The 13,030-nt window shown below is 62.1% G+C and overlaps 1 protein-coding gene across 1 annotated transcript; it reads right to left on the bottom strand.

Annotated features, from left to right (window-relative positions):
- Positions 1-1,238: 1,238 nt before the first annotated feature.
- Positions 1,239-11,102, bottom strand: LOC129134055 (rhodopsin kinase GRK1). Its single transcript, XM_077192932.1, is given in 10 exon segments — positions 1,239-1,531; positions 3,908-3,922; positions 3,925-4,108; positions 5,156-5,280; positions 5,393-5,476; positions 5,929-6,086; positions 6,579-6,706; positions 7,258-7,544; positions 8,788-9,287; positions 11,020-11,102. Coding segments are annotated over 9 exon segments (1,752 nt in total). The 5' UTR covers positions 9,266-9,287; positions 11,020-11,102.
- Between the last annotated feature and the right edge of the window lie 1,928 nt (positions 11,103-13,030).

The following is a 13,030-nucleotide window of genomic DNA, read 5'->3' as shown; positions in this document are numbered from 1 at the left end:
TTTTGTCACCCCCCCATTCCAGACACCCCAAAAAAGGTGGGGGGGGGGGGGGGACGGGACACCCCAAATTTGGGCCCCTTCGGGATGGAGCCCCCCCACTTTTAGAGCCCCCCTCCCCCAAAATTCACACGCCCCCCCCCATCCTTCCCCCCAAATTTTGGGGTGCCCAATCCCTCTTACAACAGGTGAAGAACGCCCCAAAATTTTGGGGTGCCCCCCCCCTCTCACAATGGGTAGAAGACTCCCCCCCCCCCCCCAATTTTGGGGTCCCCCACTCACACAGGGTTGAAGAGCCCCCCAAAATTTTGATGTCACCAGTAGAGGACAGGTGGACTTACCCCCAAAATTTTGGGGTCCCCCCCACTCACACCAGATGTAGGACCCCCCCCCCCCTCCCATATTTCGGGGTGCAATCCCACTCATAGCAGATGGAATCCCCCCCAAATTTGGGGGTCCCCCTCACACACCATGTGTAAAACCCCCCCCCAAATTTCGGGGTGCCCCTCACACCAGATGGACTCCCCCCCAAATTTCGGGGTGCCCCCACTCACAGCAAATGGAACCCCCCAAATTTCGGGGTGCCCCGCTCACACCAGATGGAATCCCCCCCAGATTTCGGGGTGCCCCCACTCACAGCAAATGGAACCCCCCAAATTTCGGGGTCCCCCCGCTCACACCAGACGGAATCCCCCCCAAATTTCGGGGTCCCCCACCTCTCACACCATGTGTAAAACCCCCCCCCCAAATTTCGGGGTGCCCACCTCTCACACCATGTGTAAAACCCCCCCCCCAAATTTCAGGGTGCCCCCCCTTACACCAGATGGACCCCCCAAATTTCGGGGTGCCCCCACTCACAACAAATGGAATCCCCAAATTTCAGGGTGTCCACCCTCACACCAGATGGAATCCCCCCCCCCAAATTTCGGGGTCCCCCCCCTCACACCATGTGTAAAACCCCCCCAAATTTCGGGGTGCCCTCCCCAACCTTCGGGGTGCCCCTCCCCTCACACCAGATGGACCCCCAAAATTTCGGGGTCCCCCCACTCACAACAAATGGAATCCCCAAATTTCAGGGGTCTCCCCGCTCACACCAGATGGACCCCCCAGATTTCGGGGTGCTCCCCTCACACCAGATGGAATCCCCCCCCCTCAAATTTCGGGGTCCCCCCACTCACTGCACATGGACCCCCCAAATTTCGGGGTGCCCCCCCCATATTTCGGGGCGCCCCCCTGCCCCCTCACAGCAGCCGGCACGTCGAGGACTTTCCCCCTGCCCCCCCCGCGGCGCTGGGGTCCAGGTCGGGGGGCAGCGTCCCCGGGGCCCCCCACACGTTGAGCTCCTCGAAGACGCCGGTCTCGATCAGCTCCTCCTGCCAGGGGATGGGCACCGTGCCCGAGGCGAAGGCGTCGCACAGCGCCGCGTCCCCCGCGTCCAGCTCCACGCCCTTCACCGTCGAGAACGCCCCCACGTCCCCCAGGTCCTTGGCGTACACGCGGCGCGGGTCCGGCACGAACGGCGGCGGCACCAGACCTTGCACCAAAATTAACCCCCGTTAATTCTGGGGTCGCCGCAGAGAGACTTGATGGCCCCAGTATGGGCCGGGAACCACGGGAACCCCAAGGAACCTCCAGGAACCCCAAGGAACCTCCAGGAACCCCAAGGAACATCTGAGAACTTCCAAAAACCTCCCCAGAAACCTCCCAGTATAGCCCAGTATAGCCCAGTAACCACAGGAACCCCCAGGAACCTCCAGGAACCTCCAGGAACCACAAGGAACCTCCAGGAACCACAAGGAACATCTGAGAACTTCCAAAAACCTCCCCAGAACCCCCTCAGACCAACAGGAACACCCCAAAGTTCATCCCATGGCTCCCAGAAACCTCCCAGTATAGCCCAGTATAGCCCAGTAACCATGGGAACCCCCAGGAACTCCAGGAACCCCAAAGAACATCTGAGAACTTCCAAGAACTTGTCAAGAACCACCAGGAACACCCCAAAGTTCAACCCATGGCTCCCAGAAACCTCCCAGTATAGCCCAGTATAGCCCAGTAACCACAGGAACCCCAAGGAACCTCCAGGAACCCCAAGGAACATCTGAGAACTTCCAAAAACCTCCCCAGAACCTCCTCAGACCAACAGGAACTCCTCAAAGTTCAACCCATGGCTCCCAGAAACCTCCCAGTATAGCCCCAGTATAGCCCAGTAACCACAGGAACCACCAGGAACTCCAGGAACCCCAAAGAACATCTGAGAACTTCCAAGAACTTGTCAAGAACCACCAGGAACACCCCAAAGTTCAACCCATGGCTCCCAGAAACCTCCCAGTATAGCCCAGTAGAGCCCAGTAACCACAGGAACCCCCAGGAACCCCAAGGAACCTCAAGGAACCCCAAGGAACATCTGCGAACTTCCAATAACCTCCCCAGAACCTCCTCAGAACCACCAGGAACACCCCAAAGTTCATCCCATGGCTCCCAGAAACCTCCCAGTATAGCCCAGTAACCACAGGAAGCCCCAGGAACTCCAGGAACCCCAAGGAACATCTGAGATCTTCCAAAAACCTCCCAGAACCACCAGGAACACCCCAAAGTTCATCCCATGGCTCCCAGAAACCTCCCAGTACAGCCCAGTATGGTCCAGTAACCATGGGAACCCCCAGGAACCCCAAGAACATCTGAGAACTTCTAAAAACTCCCCAGAAACCTCCCAGTATAGCCCAGTAACCACAGGAAGCCCCAGGAACCCCAAGGAACCTCCAGGAACCACAAGGAACATCTGAGAACTTCTAAAAACCTCCCCAGAACCCCCTCAGACCAACAGGAACACCCCAAAGTTCAACCCATGGCTCCCAGAAACCTCCCAGTATAGCCCAGTATGGTCCAGTAACCATGGGAATCCCCAGGAACTCCAGGAACCCAAAGAACATCTGAGAACTTCCAAGAACTTGTCAAGAACCACCAGGAACACCCCAAAGTTCAACCCATGGCTCCCAGAAACCTCCCAGTATAGCCCAGTATAGCCCAGTAACCACAGGAAGCCCCAGGAACCCCAAGGAACCTCAAGGAACCCCAAGGAACATCTGAGAACTTCCAATAACCTCCCAGAAACCTCCTCAGACCAACAGGAACACCCCAAAGTTCATCCCATGGCTCCCAGAAACCTCCCAGTAGAGCCCAGTATGGTCCAGTATAGCCCAGTAACCACAGGAATCCCAGGAACTCCAGGAACATCTGAGAACTTCCAAGAACCTGTCAAGAACCTCCAGGAACTCCCCAAAATTCATCCCATGGCTCCCAAGAGTCAGTGGAAACCCCATTGTTGGACCTCCAACATTTGTTGGAGACCCCAAAACCCAATGGAGACCCCAAAACTCATTGGAGAACCCAACACTCAATGGAGACCTCAACTCTTGAGCACCCAACACTCAATGGAGACCCCAAAACCCAATGGAGACCCCAAAACCCAATGGAGACCCCAACTCTTGACCCCCCAACATTCAATGGAGACCCCAAAACCCATTGGGGACACTAAAACCCATTGGAGACCCCAACTCTTGACCCCCCAACATTCAATGGAGACCCCAAAACCCATTGGAGACCCCAACTCTTGACCACCCAACATCCTTTGAGGACCCCAATTCTGGAGACCCCAATGGAGACCCAAAACTCATTGGAGAACCCAACACTCAATGGAGACCCCAAAACCCAATGGAGACCCCAAAACCCAATGAGGACCCCAACACTCAATGGAGACCCCAACTCTTGACCACCCAACACTCAACGGAGACCCCAAAACCCAATGGAGACCCCAACTCTTGACCACCCAAAACCCAATGGAGACCCCAACTCTTGACCCCCACCGCCCCTGTAGACCCCTGCCCGCCCTGGATGCCCCGCTGGGCGTTACCGGCCTCGAGACGCCCCAGTTGATGGTCCTGAAGAAGGGGTGGGCCTTGAGCTGGGCGCAGCCGTTGTCGCGGAAGCCCAGGCGGGCCTGGGGGTCCTTGGCCAGGAGCCCCTCGCAGGCCTCGCGCGCGGCCGCGCTGAACTTGTCCGAGTAGGACACGGGGTCGTTCAGGATGCGCCGCGTCACCTCCTTGTTCTCCACCTGGTGGGGACAAAAAGGTGGTGGGGGGGGGGGTCCTTGGGGTCACCTTTGTTGGAGGTTCTTGGGGGGTTCCTTGGAGGTTCTTGGGGGGTTCTGAGGGACCTCGGGGGGTTCCTTGGAGGTTCTTGGGGGGTTCTGAGGGACCTTGGGGGGTTCTTGGGGGGTTCTGAGGGACCTTGGGCGGTTCTTGGAGGTTCTTGGGGGGTTCTGAAGGTCCTCAGGGGGTTCCTTGGAGGTTCTTGGTGGGTTCTGAGGGACCTTGGGGGGGTTCCTTGGAGGTTCTTGGGGGGTTCTGAGGGACCTTGGGGGGTTCCTTGGAGGTTCTTGGGGAGTTCTGAGGGACCTTGGGGGGGTTCTTTGGAGGTTCTTGATGGGTTCTGAGGGACCTTGGGGGTGGGAGGTTCTAGGGGAGTTCTGAAGGTCCTCAGGGGTTCCTTGGAGGTTCTCAGGAGGTTCCTTGGAGGTTCTTGGGGGGTTCTGAGGGACCTTGGGGGGTTCTTGGAGGTTCTTGGGGGGTTCTGAGGGACCTGAGGGTTTTTTTGGAGGTTCCTGGAGGTTCTGGAGGCCCTAGGGGGTGTTCTTGGAGGTTTTTAGGAGGTTCTGAAGGTCCTCAGAAGGGCTCTTGGAGGTTCTAGGGGGGTTCTGAAGGTCCTCAGGGGTTTATTGGAGGTTTTAGGGGGTTCTGGAGTCCTAAGGGGGAGTTCCTTGGAGGTTCTTGGGGGGTTCTTGGAGGTTTTTAGGGGGTTCTGAAGGTCCTCAGAGGGGCTTCTTGGAGGTTCTAGGGGGTTTCTGAAGGACCTAGGGAGTTTCTTGGTGGTTTTAAGGGTTTTCTGAGGGACTTTGGGGGATCCTTGGAGGTTCTTGGGGGGTTCTGAGGGTCCTGGGAGGTTTCTGGGAACCCTGAGCTGAATTTTGAGGAGTTCCTGGTGGTCCTGGGAGGTTCTGGGGAGGTTTTTGGAAGCTCTCAGATGTTCCTGGGGGTTCCCAGGGTTCCTGGGCTGTACTGGGCTGTACTGGGGGCACTGGGGGGCGCTGGGGTGGGGTCACCTTCTCCCCCCGCCGGCGGAAGGGGCCCTTGGCCTCCAGCATCTCGTAGATGGTCACCCCCAGCGTGAAGTAATCGACCGACCAATCGTAGTCCTCGTTCTTGAGCAGCTCGGGGGCCATGAACCCTGCGGGGACATTGAGGGGACAGGTGACACGGGAGGGACAGGGGACCCCCAGTGTCCCCCCAATGTCCCCCCAGTGTCCCCCCAGTGTCTCCCCAGTGTCCCCTGTCCCCACCTGGGGTCCCGGCATAGCCGCGGGTTTTGCTCTCTCCATCCTTGAGCTCCACGGCCAAGCCCATGTCGGACAGACGGACGTGGCCTGGGGACAAGTGACCACCAGTGACCACCAGTGACCATCAGTGACCACCGGTGACCACCAATGACCACCGGTGACCACCAGTGACCATCAATGACCACCAATGACCACCGGTGAACATTGGTAACCATCAGTGATGATCAGTGACCACCAGTGACCATCAGTGATCACCGGTGACCACCAATGACCACCAATGACCACCGGTGAACATTGGTAACCATCAGTGACCACCAGTCACCACCGGTGACCACCAATGACCATCAATGACCACCAGTGACCACCAATGTCCCCATGTCCCCCTCATTTCCCACTTCCCTCAATGTCCCCAAATGTCCCAACATCCCCAACATCTCCAATGTCCCCAATGTCCCCAACGCCCCCAATGCCCCCAATGCCCCCAATGTCCCCAACGTCCCCAACGCCCCAAATGTCCCCAATGTCCCCAGTGTCCCCACCGGCGTCGTCCAGCAGGACGTTCTCGGGTTTGAGGTCGCGGTAGACGATGCGGTGCTGGTGCAGGTGCTCCAGCCCCAGCAGGATCTGCGCCGTGTAGAAAACGGCGCGCGGCTCCGCGAAGCCCGGGTTCTCCTCGTCCACGTTGTAGATGTGGTACCTGGGGACAGCGGGGACATTGGGGACACCGGGGACATTGGGGACATTGGGGACACTGGGGACATCGGGGACATCGGGGACATCGGGGACACTGGGGACATAGGGGACGTTGGGGACATTGTGGTACCTGGGGACACCGTGGGGACAGGGAGGGACACCATCAATGTGTGTGGCACCAGCACAGCGCCAAGGTCACACCAGGGTCACAGCAAGGTGACACCAAAGCCATGCCAGGGTCACACCAGGGTCACGCCAGGGTCACACCAAGGTGACACCAAAGCCATGCCAAGGTCATACCAGGATCAAATCAAGGCCACATCAAGGTCACACCAGGGTCACACCAGGGTCACACCAAGATCGCACCAAGGCCATGCCAGACCATGCCAAGGCCCCTCCAAGGCCACAACACGGTCACACCAAGATCACACCGGGGTCACCCCAAGGCCACCCCAAGGGCACCCCGCTGTCCCCCAGGGCCACCACAGCCGCGTACCGCAGGTCGCCGCCGTTCATGATGGTCATGACGAGGCAGAGGTCGGTCTTGGTCTGGAAGGCGCAGGCCAGGGACACGATGAAGCGGCTGTGGACCCGTGCCAGGATCCGCTTCTCCACCAGCGCCGCCTGGGGACACGTGGGGACACATTGGGGACACGCTGGGGACACGCTGGGACATGGGATGGCACCACCATGGACATGGAGTGTGGACAGGGACAGGGACAGGGTGGCAGACACCAAGGGACAGACACAGGGACTGAGGGGACAGAGGGGCACATCTGGGGACAGAGGGACATCCGAGGAACAACCATGGGCACAGAGGGGACAAAGGGCCACCCTTGGGGACGTCATTGGTGCCACTATTGGTGCCAGCCCTAGGGCACCCTTGGGGCCACCATTGAGGCCACTCTTGGTGCCACCTTGGTACCACCATTGGGGACATCTCTGGGGACACCCTTGGGACACCCTTGGTGCCACCCTTGGGGCAACCCTTGAGGTCACCCTTGGAGCCACCCTTGGGGACACCCTTAGGACACCCTTGGGGCCACCATTGGTGCCACCATTGGTGCCATCCTTAGGACACCCTTGGGGTGACCCTTGGTGCCGCCCCTGAGGACACCCCTGGGACAAAGGGCCACTCTCGGTGCCACTCTTGGTGCCACCCTTGGGCCCCTCACCTCGTATCCCTTGCGCTTCTTGAGGCGTTTCTTGTTGAGGCGTTTGTTGGCGTACATCTTGCCGGTGGCGCGGCGCTGGCAGGCGCAGACCTCGCCGAAGCCGCCCTTGCCCAGCACGCGGAACTCGGCGAAGGCGTCGGCGTTGACGGCCTGGCTCTCGAGCCACTTGAACTGCACGAAGCGGCTGAACTCGGGCGAGCCCCGGTACGGCCCCCAGGCCGCCGCCTCCAGGTGCGCCAGCAGCTCCTGCCGCGCCGGCACGAAGGCGTCGCCCGGCAGCGTCGAGCCTGAGGGCAGAGGGGAGGGACAGGGGGTGTCATGGCCGCTGTTGGGGTGTCATGGCTGCCATTGAGGTGTCATGGCTGCCGTTGGGGTGTCATGGCCACTGAGATTGTCATGGACATGGTTGGGGTATCATGGCTGCCAATACCAACATGGCTGCCATTGGGGTGTCATGGCCGCCATTGGAGTGTCATGGCTGCCATTGGGGTGTCATGGCTGCTGTTGGGGTGTCATGGCCACTGAGATTGTCATGGACATGGTTGGGGTATCATGGCTGCCAATACCAACATGGCTGCCATTGGGGTGTCATGGCCGCCATTGAGTGTCATGGCTGCCATTGGGGTGTCATGGCTGCTGTTGGGGTGTCATGGCCACTGAGATTGTCATGGACATGGTTGGGGTGTCATGGCTGCCAATACCAACATGGCTGCCACTGGGTGTCATGGCCGCCATTGAGGTGTCATGGCCACCGTTGGGGTGTCATGGCCGCCGTTGGGGTGTCATGGACATGGTTGGGGTGTCATGGCTGCCAATACCAACATGGCTGCCACTGGGGTGTCATGGCCGCCATTGGGGTGTCATGGCCGCCGTTGGGGTGTCGTGGGTGTGGTTGGGGTGTCATGGCCACTGAGATTGTCATGGACATGGCTGGGGTATCATGGCTGCCAATACCAATATGGCCGCCATTGGGGTGTCATGGCCGCCATTGGGGTGTCATGGCTGCCAACATCATCATGGCCACCATTGGGTGTCATGGCCACCAAGGTCGTCATGGACATGGTTGGGGTGTCATGGCCACCATTGAGGTGTCATGGCCACCCTTGAAGTATCATGGCCGCCGTTGGGGTGCCATGTCAGCCATGTTGATGTTACAACTGCCATATTGGAGCCACGTCAGCCATATTGGAGCCATGTCAGCCATATCAATCTCACGGCCGCCATATTGGAGCCGCGTCAGCCATATTGGAGCCATGTCAGCCATATTGATCTCACGGCCGCCATATTGGAGCCGTGTCAGCCATATTTGCATCACGGCCGCCATATTGGCACTATGTCCGCCATATTGGAGACACGTCAGCCATATTGGAGCCACGTCAGCCATATCAATCTCATGGCCGCCATATTGGCACTATGTCCGCCATATTGGAGCCATGTCAGCCATATTGATCTCACGGCCGCCATATTGGAGCCGTGTCAGCCATATTTGCATCACGGCCGCCATATTGCCACCCACCCCCAGCCCCTCACCTGTGGGCGGCGCTGGTGGCGGCGGCGCTGAGGAAGCCGCAGTGCTCCGACCCTCCCGGCGTGAAGAACCGGCTCCGCAGCTTCTTGGCCGCCGCCTCCCTCTCAGCGTCCTCTGCACTGCTCGAAGGCCTCGATCTCCGCCCACAACGCCCCGGCCGCCGCGAACTCGGCCGAACCTTCCAGAAACCTCCGGAACAGCAGCTTCCCGATGGGCTGCTCCACGCACTGCCACCGGAACGACGTCTCCTGGCCGCCATCTTGGGTGTGGCCGGGCGGGGCTCCATTGGGGGCGCCGGGACCCCCGTTCTGGGTGCCGGCGGTGCCGCCCAGTTGGGCGCGCAGGGCCTCGCACTGGGAGATGTGGGGCAGGCGGAGCCGCGCCTTGGAGCGCCGGTCCTTGCTGCCGCCAACCGGGGCCGCCGCGCGCCGACACGTAGGCGGAGTTGGCCACCACGGTCTCCAGACCCCCGATGTCCATGGCTGGTGGGGGGGTGGGACACCTGGGGATGGGGTTGGGGGATACTGGTGGGACTGGTGGGACTGGTGGGATGTGCTGGGGGGGGTTTGGGGCACATGTGGGGGAGTTTTGGGGTGTGGGGGGGTTACTGGTGGGACAGGTGGAGGGACTGGGAGGCACTGGTGGGATGTTCTGGGGGGGATTTTGGGGCACATGTGGGGTGGTTTTGGGGTGGGGGGGTCATGGGACACCTGGGGATGGGTGGGGGGACACTGGTGGAGGGACTGGTGGGACTGGTGGGATGTTTGGGGGGCGTTTGGGGCACATGTGGGGGGGTTTTGGGGTGTAAGGGGTGGTGGGACACTGGTGGGGATGGGTGGGGGGACACTGGTGGGACTGGTGGAAGGAGTGGGTGGCACTGGTGGGATGTTCTGGGAGGGGGTTTGGGGTGTGTGGGGGGTTTGAGGAGCCCTCATGGGAAAACATGGGGGGGTGTGGGGCTGGGGGGAGCCCTCATTGGACACATTGGGGGGGTCTGGGGGTCCTTCTTGGGCCAAATAGGGGGGTCTGGGGGTCCCTCTTGTGCCTTGTGGGGGGTCTGGGGGTCCCTCCTGTTACACATGGGGGGGGGGTCTGGGGGTCCCTTGTATGACACAAGGGACTGGGGGGGTCCCTCCTGTTACACATGGGGGGGCTCTGGGGGAAGCCCTTGTGTGACAAATGGGGGCGGGGTCTGGGGGGGGTCTCTCGTGCGCTACACGAGGATGTGACCACGCCCCCTCCCCACCCCCGGGTAAGGTGATGGGGGGGGTCGCGGCTCTTAAAGGGCCCGCGCTATAATTAGCTAATTAGCGTAAGCGGCTCAGCGCGTGCCCTAAGCCGCTTTCGGGGCCCCTCGCACGAGATTCCCCCCCCGCCCCCGGAACCCCCCCCCACCACCACGGGAATCCCGACAGGCCCCGGGGCCGCGGGGGGCGATGGGAACGGGGTCACATCCCCCCCCCCAAAAAAAAACGGGCCGCAAAGGATTCTGGGAGAGACACCCCCCTAAAATGGGGTGGGTCCTACGGGGGGTGATGAGGAGGGGGAGGGGGGTGGGGGAGGGACCATCCACACCCCTCCCCCCCCGCATTAGCCCCGCCCCTTCAGGTGCCCAGGTGACCCCTCCCCTTCCAGAGCCCCCCCCCCACCCCTGGGGAGCCCCCCCAGGATCTCCCCCTCTCGGAGACCCCCCCCGCCATGACCCCAGACCCCCTGGGAGACCCCTGACCTCTGACCTCACCCTGACACCCCCCCCCCACACCCAGGACCCCCCATTTGGGGACCTCCCCCCCTCCGGGACCCCCTCCCCACTCACCCCGGGGGGGTCTCAGGTGTCCAGGACCCTCCCCCCCCCCCCCCCATGAAGACCCCTCCCCCCCCTTGAAGACCCCCACCCCCTGTGACCCCCCCCCCCCCCAAGGGACCCCAAACTTTGACCCCAGGGGACCCAAATCTGGGGAACCCCCCCCTTCCTGCGACCCCTCCCCCATTTCCCCCATGACCCCCAAACCTCCGAGACCCCCAGGGGCCATCCGGACCCCCCCCCCCCCTCAATAACCCCCCCCCCCTCCTTCATCCTTTAATAACCCCAGGAACCCCCCCCCCCCAGAGCCCCCTGACCCCAAATCCCCCCGGTACCCGAGACCCCCCGACCCCCACCCTTGTGACCCCCCCCCACCTCGGGACCCCCCCCCCACGATCCCCGCCCCCCCCCAGGGACCCCCCGTTCTCACCTGCGCAGCTGCCCCGGCCCGCGGCGGGTCCCGGTGCCCCGGGGCCGGATTAGCCCCGCCCGGGGATTAAAACAAATCCCCCGGGGCGGCCGCCCCCGACCCCCCCCCACCCCAAACCCCCCCCCCCTCATTGATCCGGGGGAGCCGGGATCGCTGGGACCCCCCCGAAATGATCGCGGGACCCCCCCGAAATGATCGCGGGACCCCCCCCGGAATGATCGCGGGACCCCCCCCGGAATGATCGCGGGAACCCCCCGGAATGATCGCTGGGACCCCCCCGAAATGATCGCGGGGACCCCCCCGGAATGATCGCTGGGACCCCCCCAATCCAATGAACATCGGGGGGATCAGGCAGCCGCGACCCCCCCCCCCCCCCCATTAACGCCCGGGACTCCCCCCAAAATTAGCTCCAGGGACCCCCCCTCAAATGATCCCGGAACTGCCCTGTTAACCCTCAGGGACCCCCCCCAAATTAACCCCAAGGACGCCCCCCAAATTAACCCCAGGGACGCCCCCCATTATACCCCAGGACCCCCCAAATTAACCCCAGGGACCCCCCAAATTAACCCCAGTGACCCCCCCAAATTTACCCCAAAGACCCCCCCCCCATTAAATCCCGGGACCCCCCCCCTAAATTGGCCCCAAGGATCCCCCCCTAACCTCGGGGACCCCCCCTAAATTAACCCCAGGCCCCCCCCCCCCAGTTGATCCTGGGGTTTCCCAGGACCCCCCCCCCTTAATTCCGGGGGGGGTCCAAATATTCCAAATATCCCGGACCCCCCCCCCCCTTCCCCATTAAACTCCGGGATCCTGAGATCCCGGGGGGACCCTCCCCCAATTAATCCCGGGGGGGGAACTCAGGACCCCCCCGCCCCTCCCATGGATCGGGGAATCCCCAGAAATTCGGGGACCCCCCCCCGAAATTTGGGACCCCCCCCGTGAATTCGGGATCCCTTTCATAGCTCGGGGAACCCGGGATATTCGGGACCCCCCCAAAATTTGGACCCCCCCCCAGAAATTCGTGATCCCCCCGGGATATTCAGGACCCCCCCCCGCCGGTAAATTCGGGATCCCCCCGGTAAATTCTGAACCCCCCCAGAAATTCTGCACCCCCCGGTAAATTCTGCACCCCCCCCATTAATGGGGGCCCCCCCCCCGCGTTCCCGGTGCGGTTCCGGTGCGGGGGGGCCCCGGGGCTGGGGGGGTTTGGCGGCCGGGCCGGGCCAGGACGCGCCGTTACCGGGGAGCCGGGAGCGCCCGCCCGGGCACGCGCGGCCCTTTCGGGGCCCCCCCCGGCCCTTTCGGGGCCCCCCCGGGCCCTTTTTGGCCCCCCCCCCTCCAAATTCCCGGAATGCTTTGGGGTCAGCGCGTCCTCCTGGATCCCCCCCCCCAAAAATCTTGAATTCTCCCATTGATACCTGGGAACCCCCCCCCACACCGCCCGCCCTGGAATTTTGGGGGCCCTTCGTGGAATTTTGGGGACCCCCCCGCCCAAAATCTGGGATCCCTCCGGACTCTTCAGCCCCACCCCCCCCAAACATTTGCGACCCCTCCCAAAGTTTTGACATCCCCCCCTCCAAAATTCTGACACCCCCCGCCCAAAATCCGGGACCCCCCCCCCCGGGATTCTCGAGCCCCCCCCAGACCCCCGAGCCCCCCCCACTTTGAGGAGGGGTCTCCCAGTTTGGGACTGGTTGAACTGGGAGCGTTGGGGTCTCCCCCGGGTGGGGGGGCCGGACTTGACCTCGAGTGACCCCGTGGTGCAAGCCCCGCCCCCAATTAGCCCCGCCCCCCGCTTTAATTATAGCAAAGCCTGGGTGGTCTGAGGGCTCCCAGTGCTCCCAGTAACCCCAGTGCTCCCAGTAACCCCAGTATCCTCCCCCAGTGCTCCCAGTTCCCATTTCCCAGTGCTCCCAGTAACCCCAGTATCCTCTCCCAGTTCCCCCCAGTTCCCCCCAGCCGTTCCCGCGCGGGCCCTTTAAGAGCCCCCCCCCCGCCCCCGGCCCCAAAT

This window comes from Agelaius phoeniceus, chromosome 36 (assembly GCF_051311805.1).
Source record: "Agelaius phoeniceus isolate bAgePho1 chromosome 36, bAgePho1.hap1, whole genome shotgun sequence".
Taxonomy (NCBI): domain Eukaryota; kingdom Metazoa; phylum Chordata; class Aves; order Passeriformes; family Icteridae; genus Agelaius; species Agelaius phoeniceus.
The sequence above is the reverse complement of the archived record's forward strand: the minus strand, read 5'-3'. Positions and strand labels throughout refer to the sequence as shown.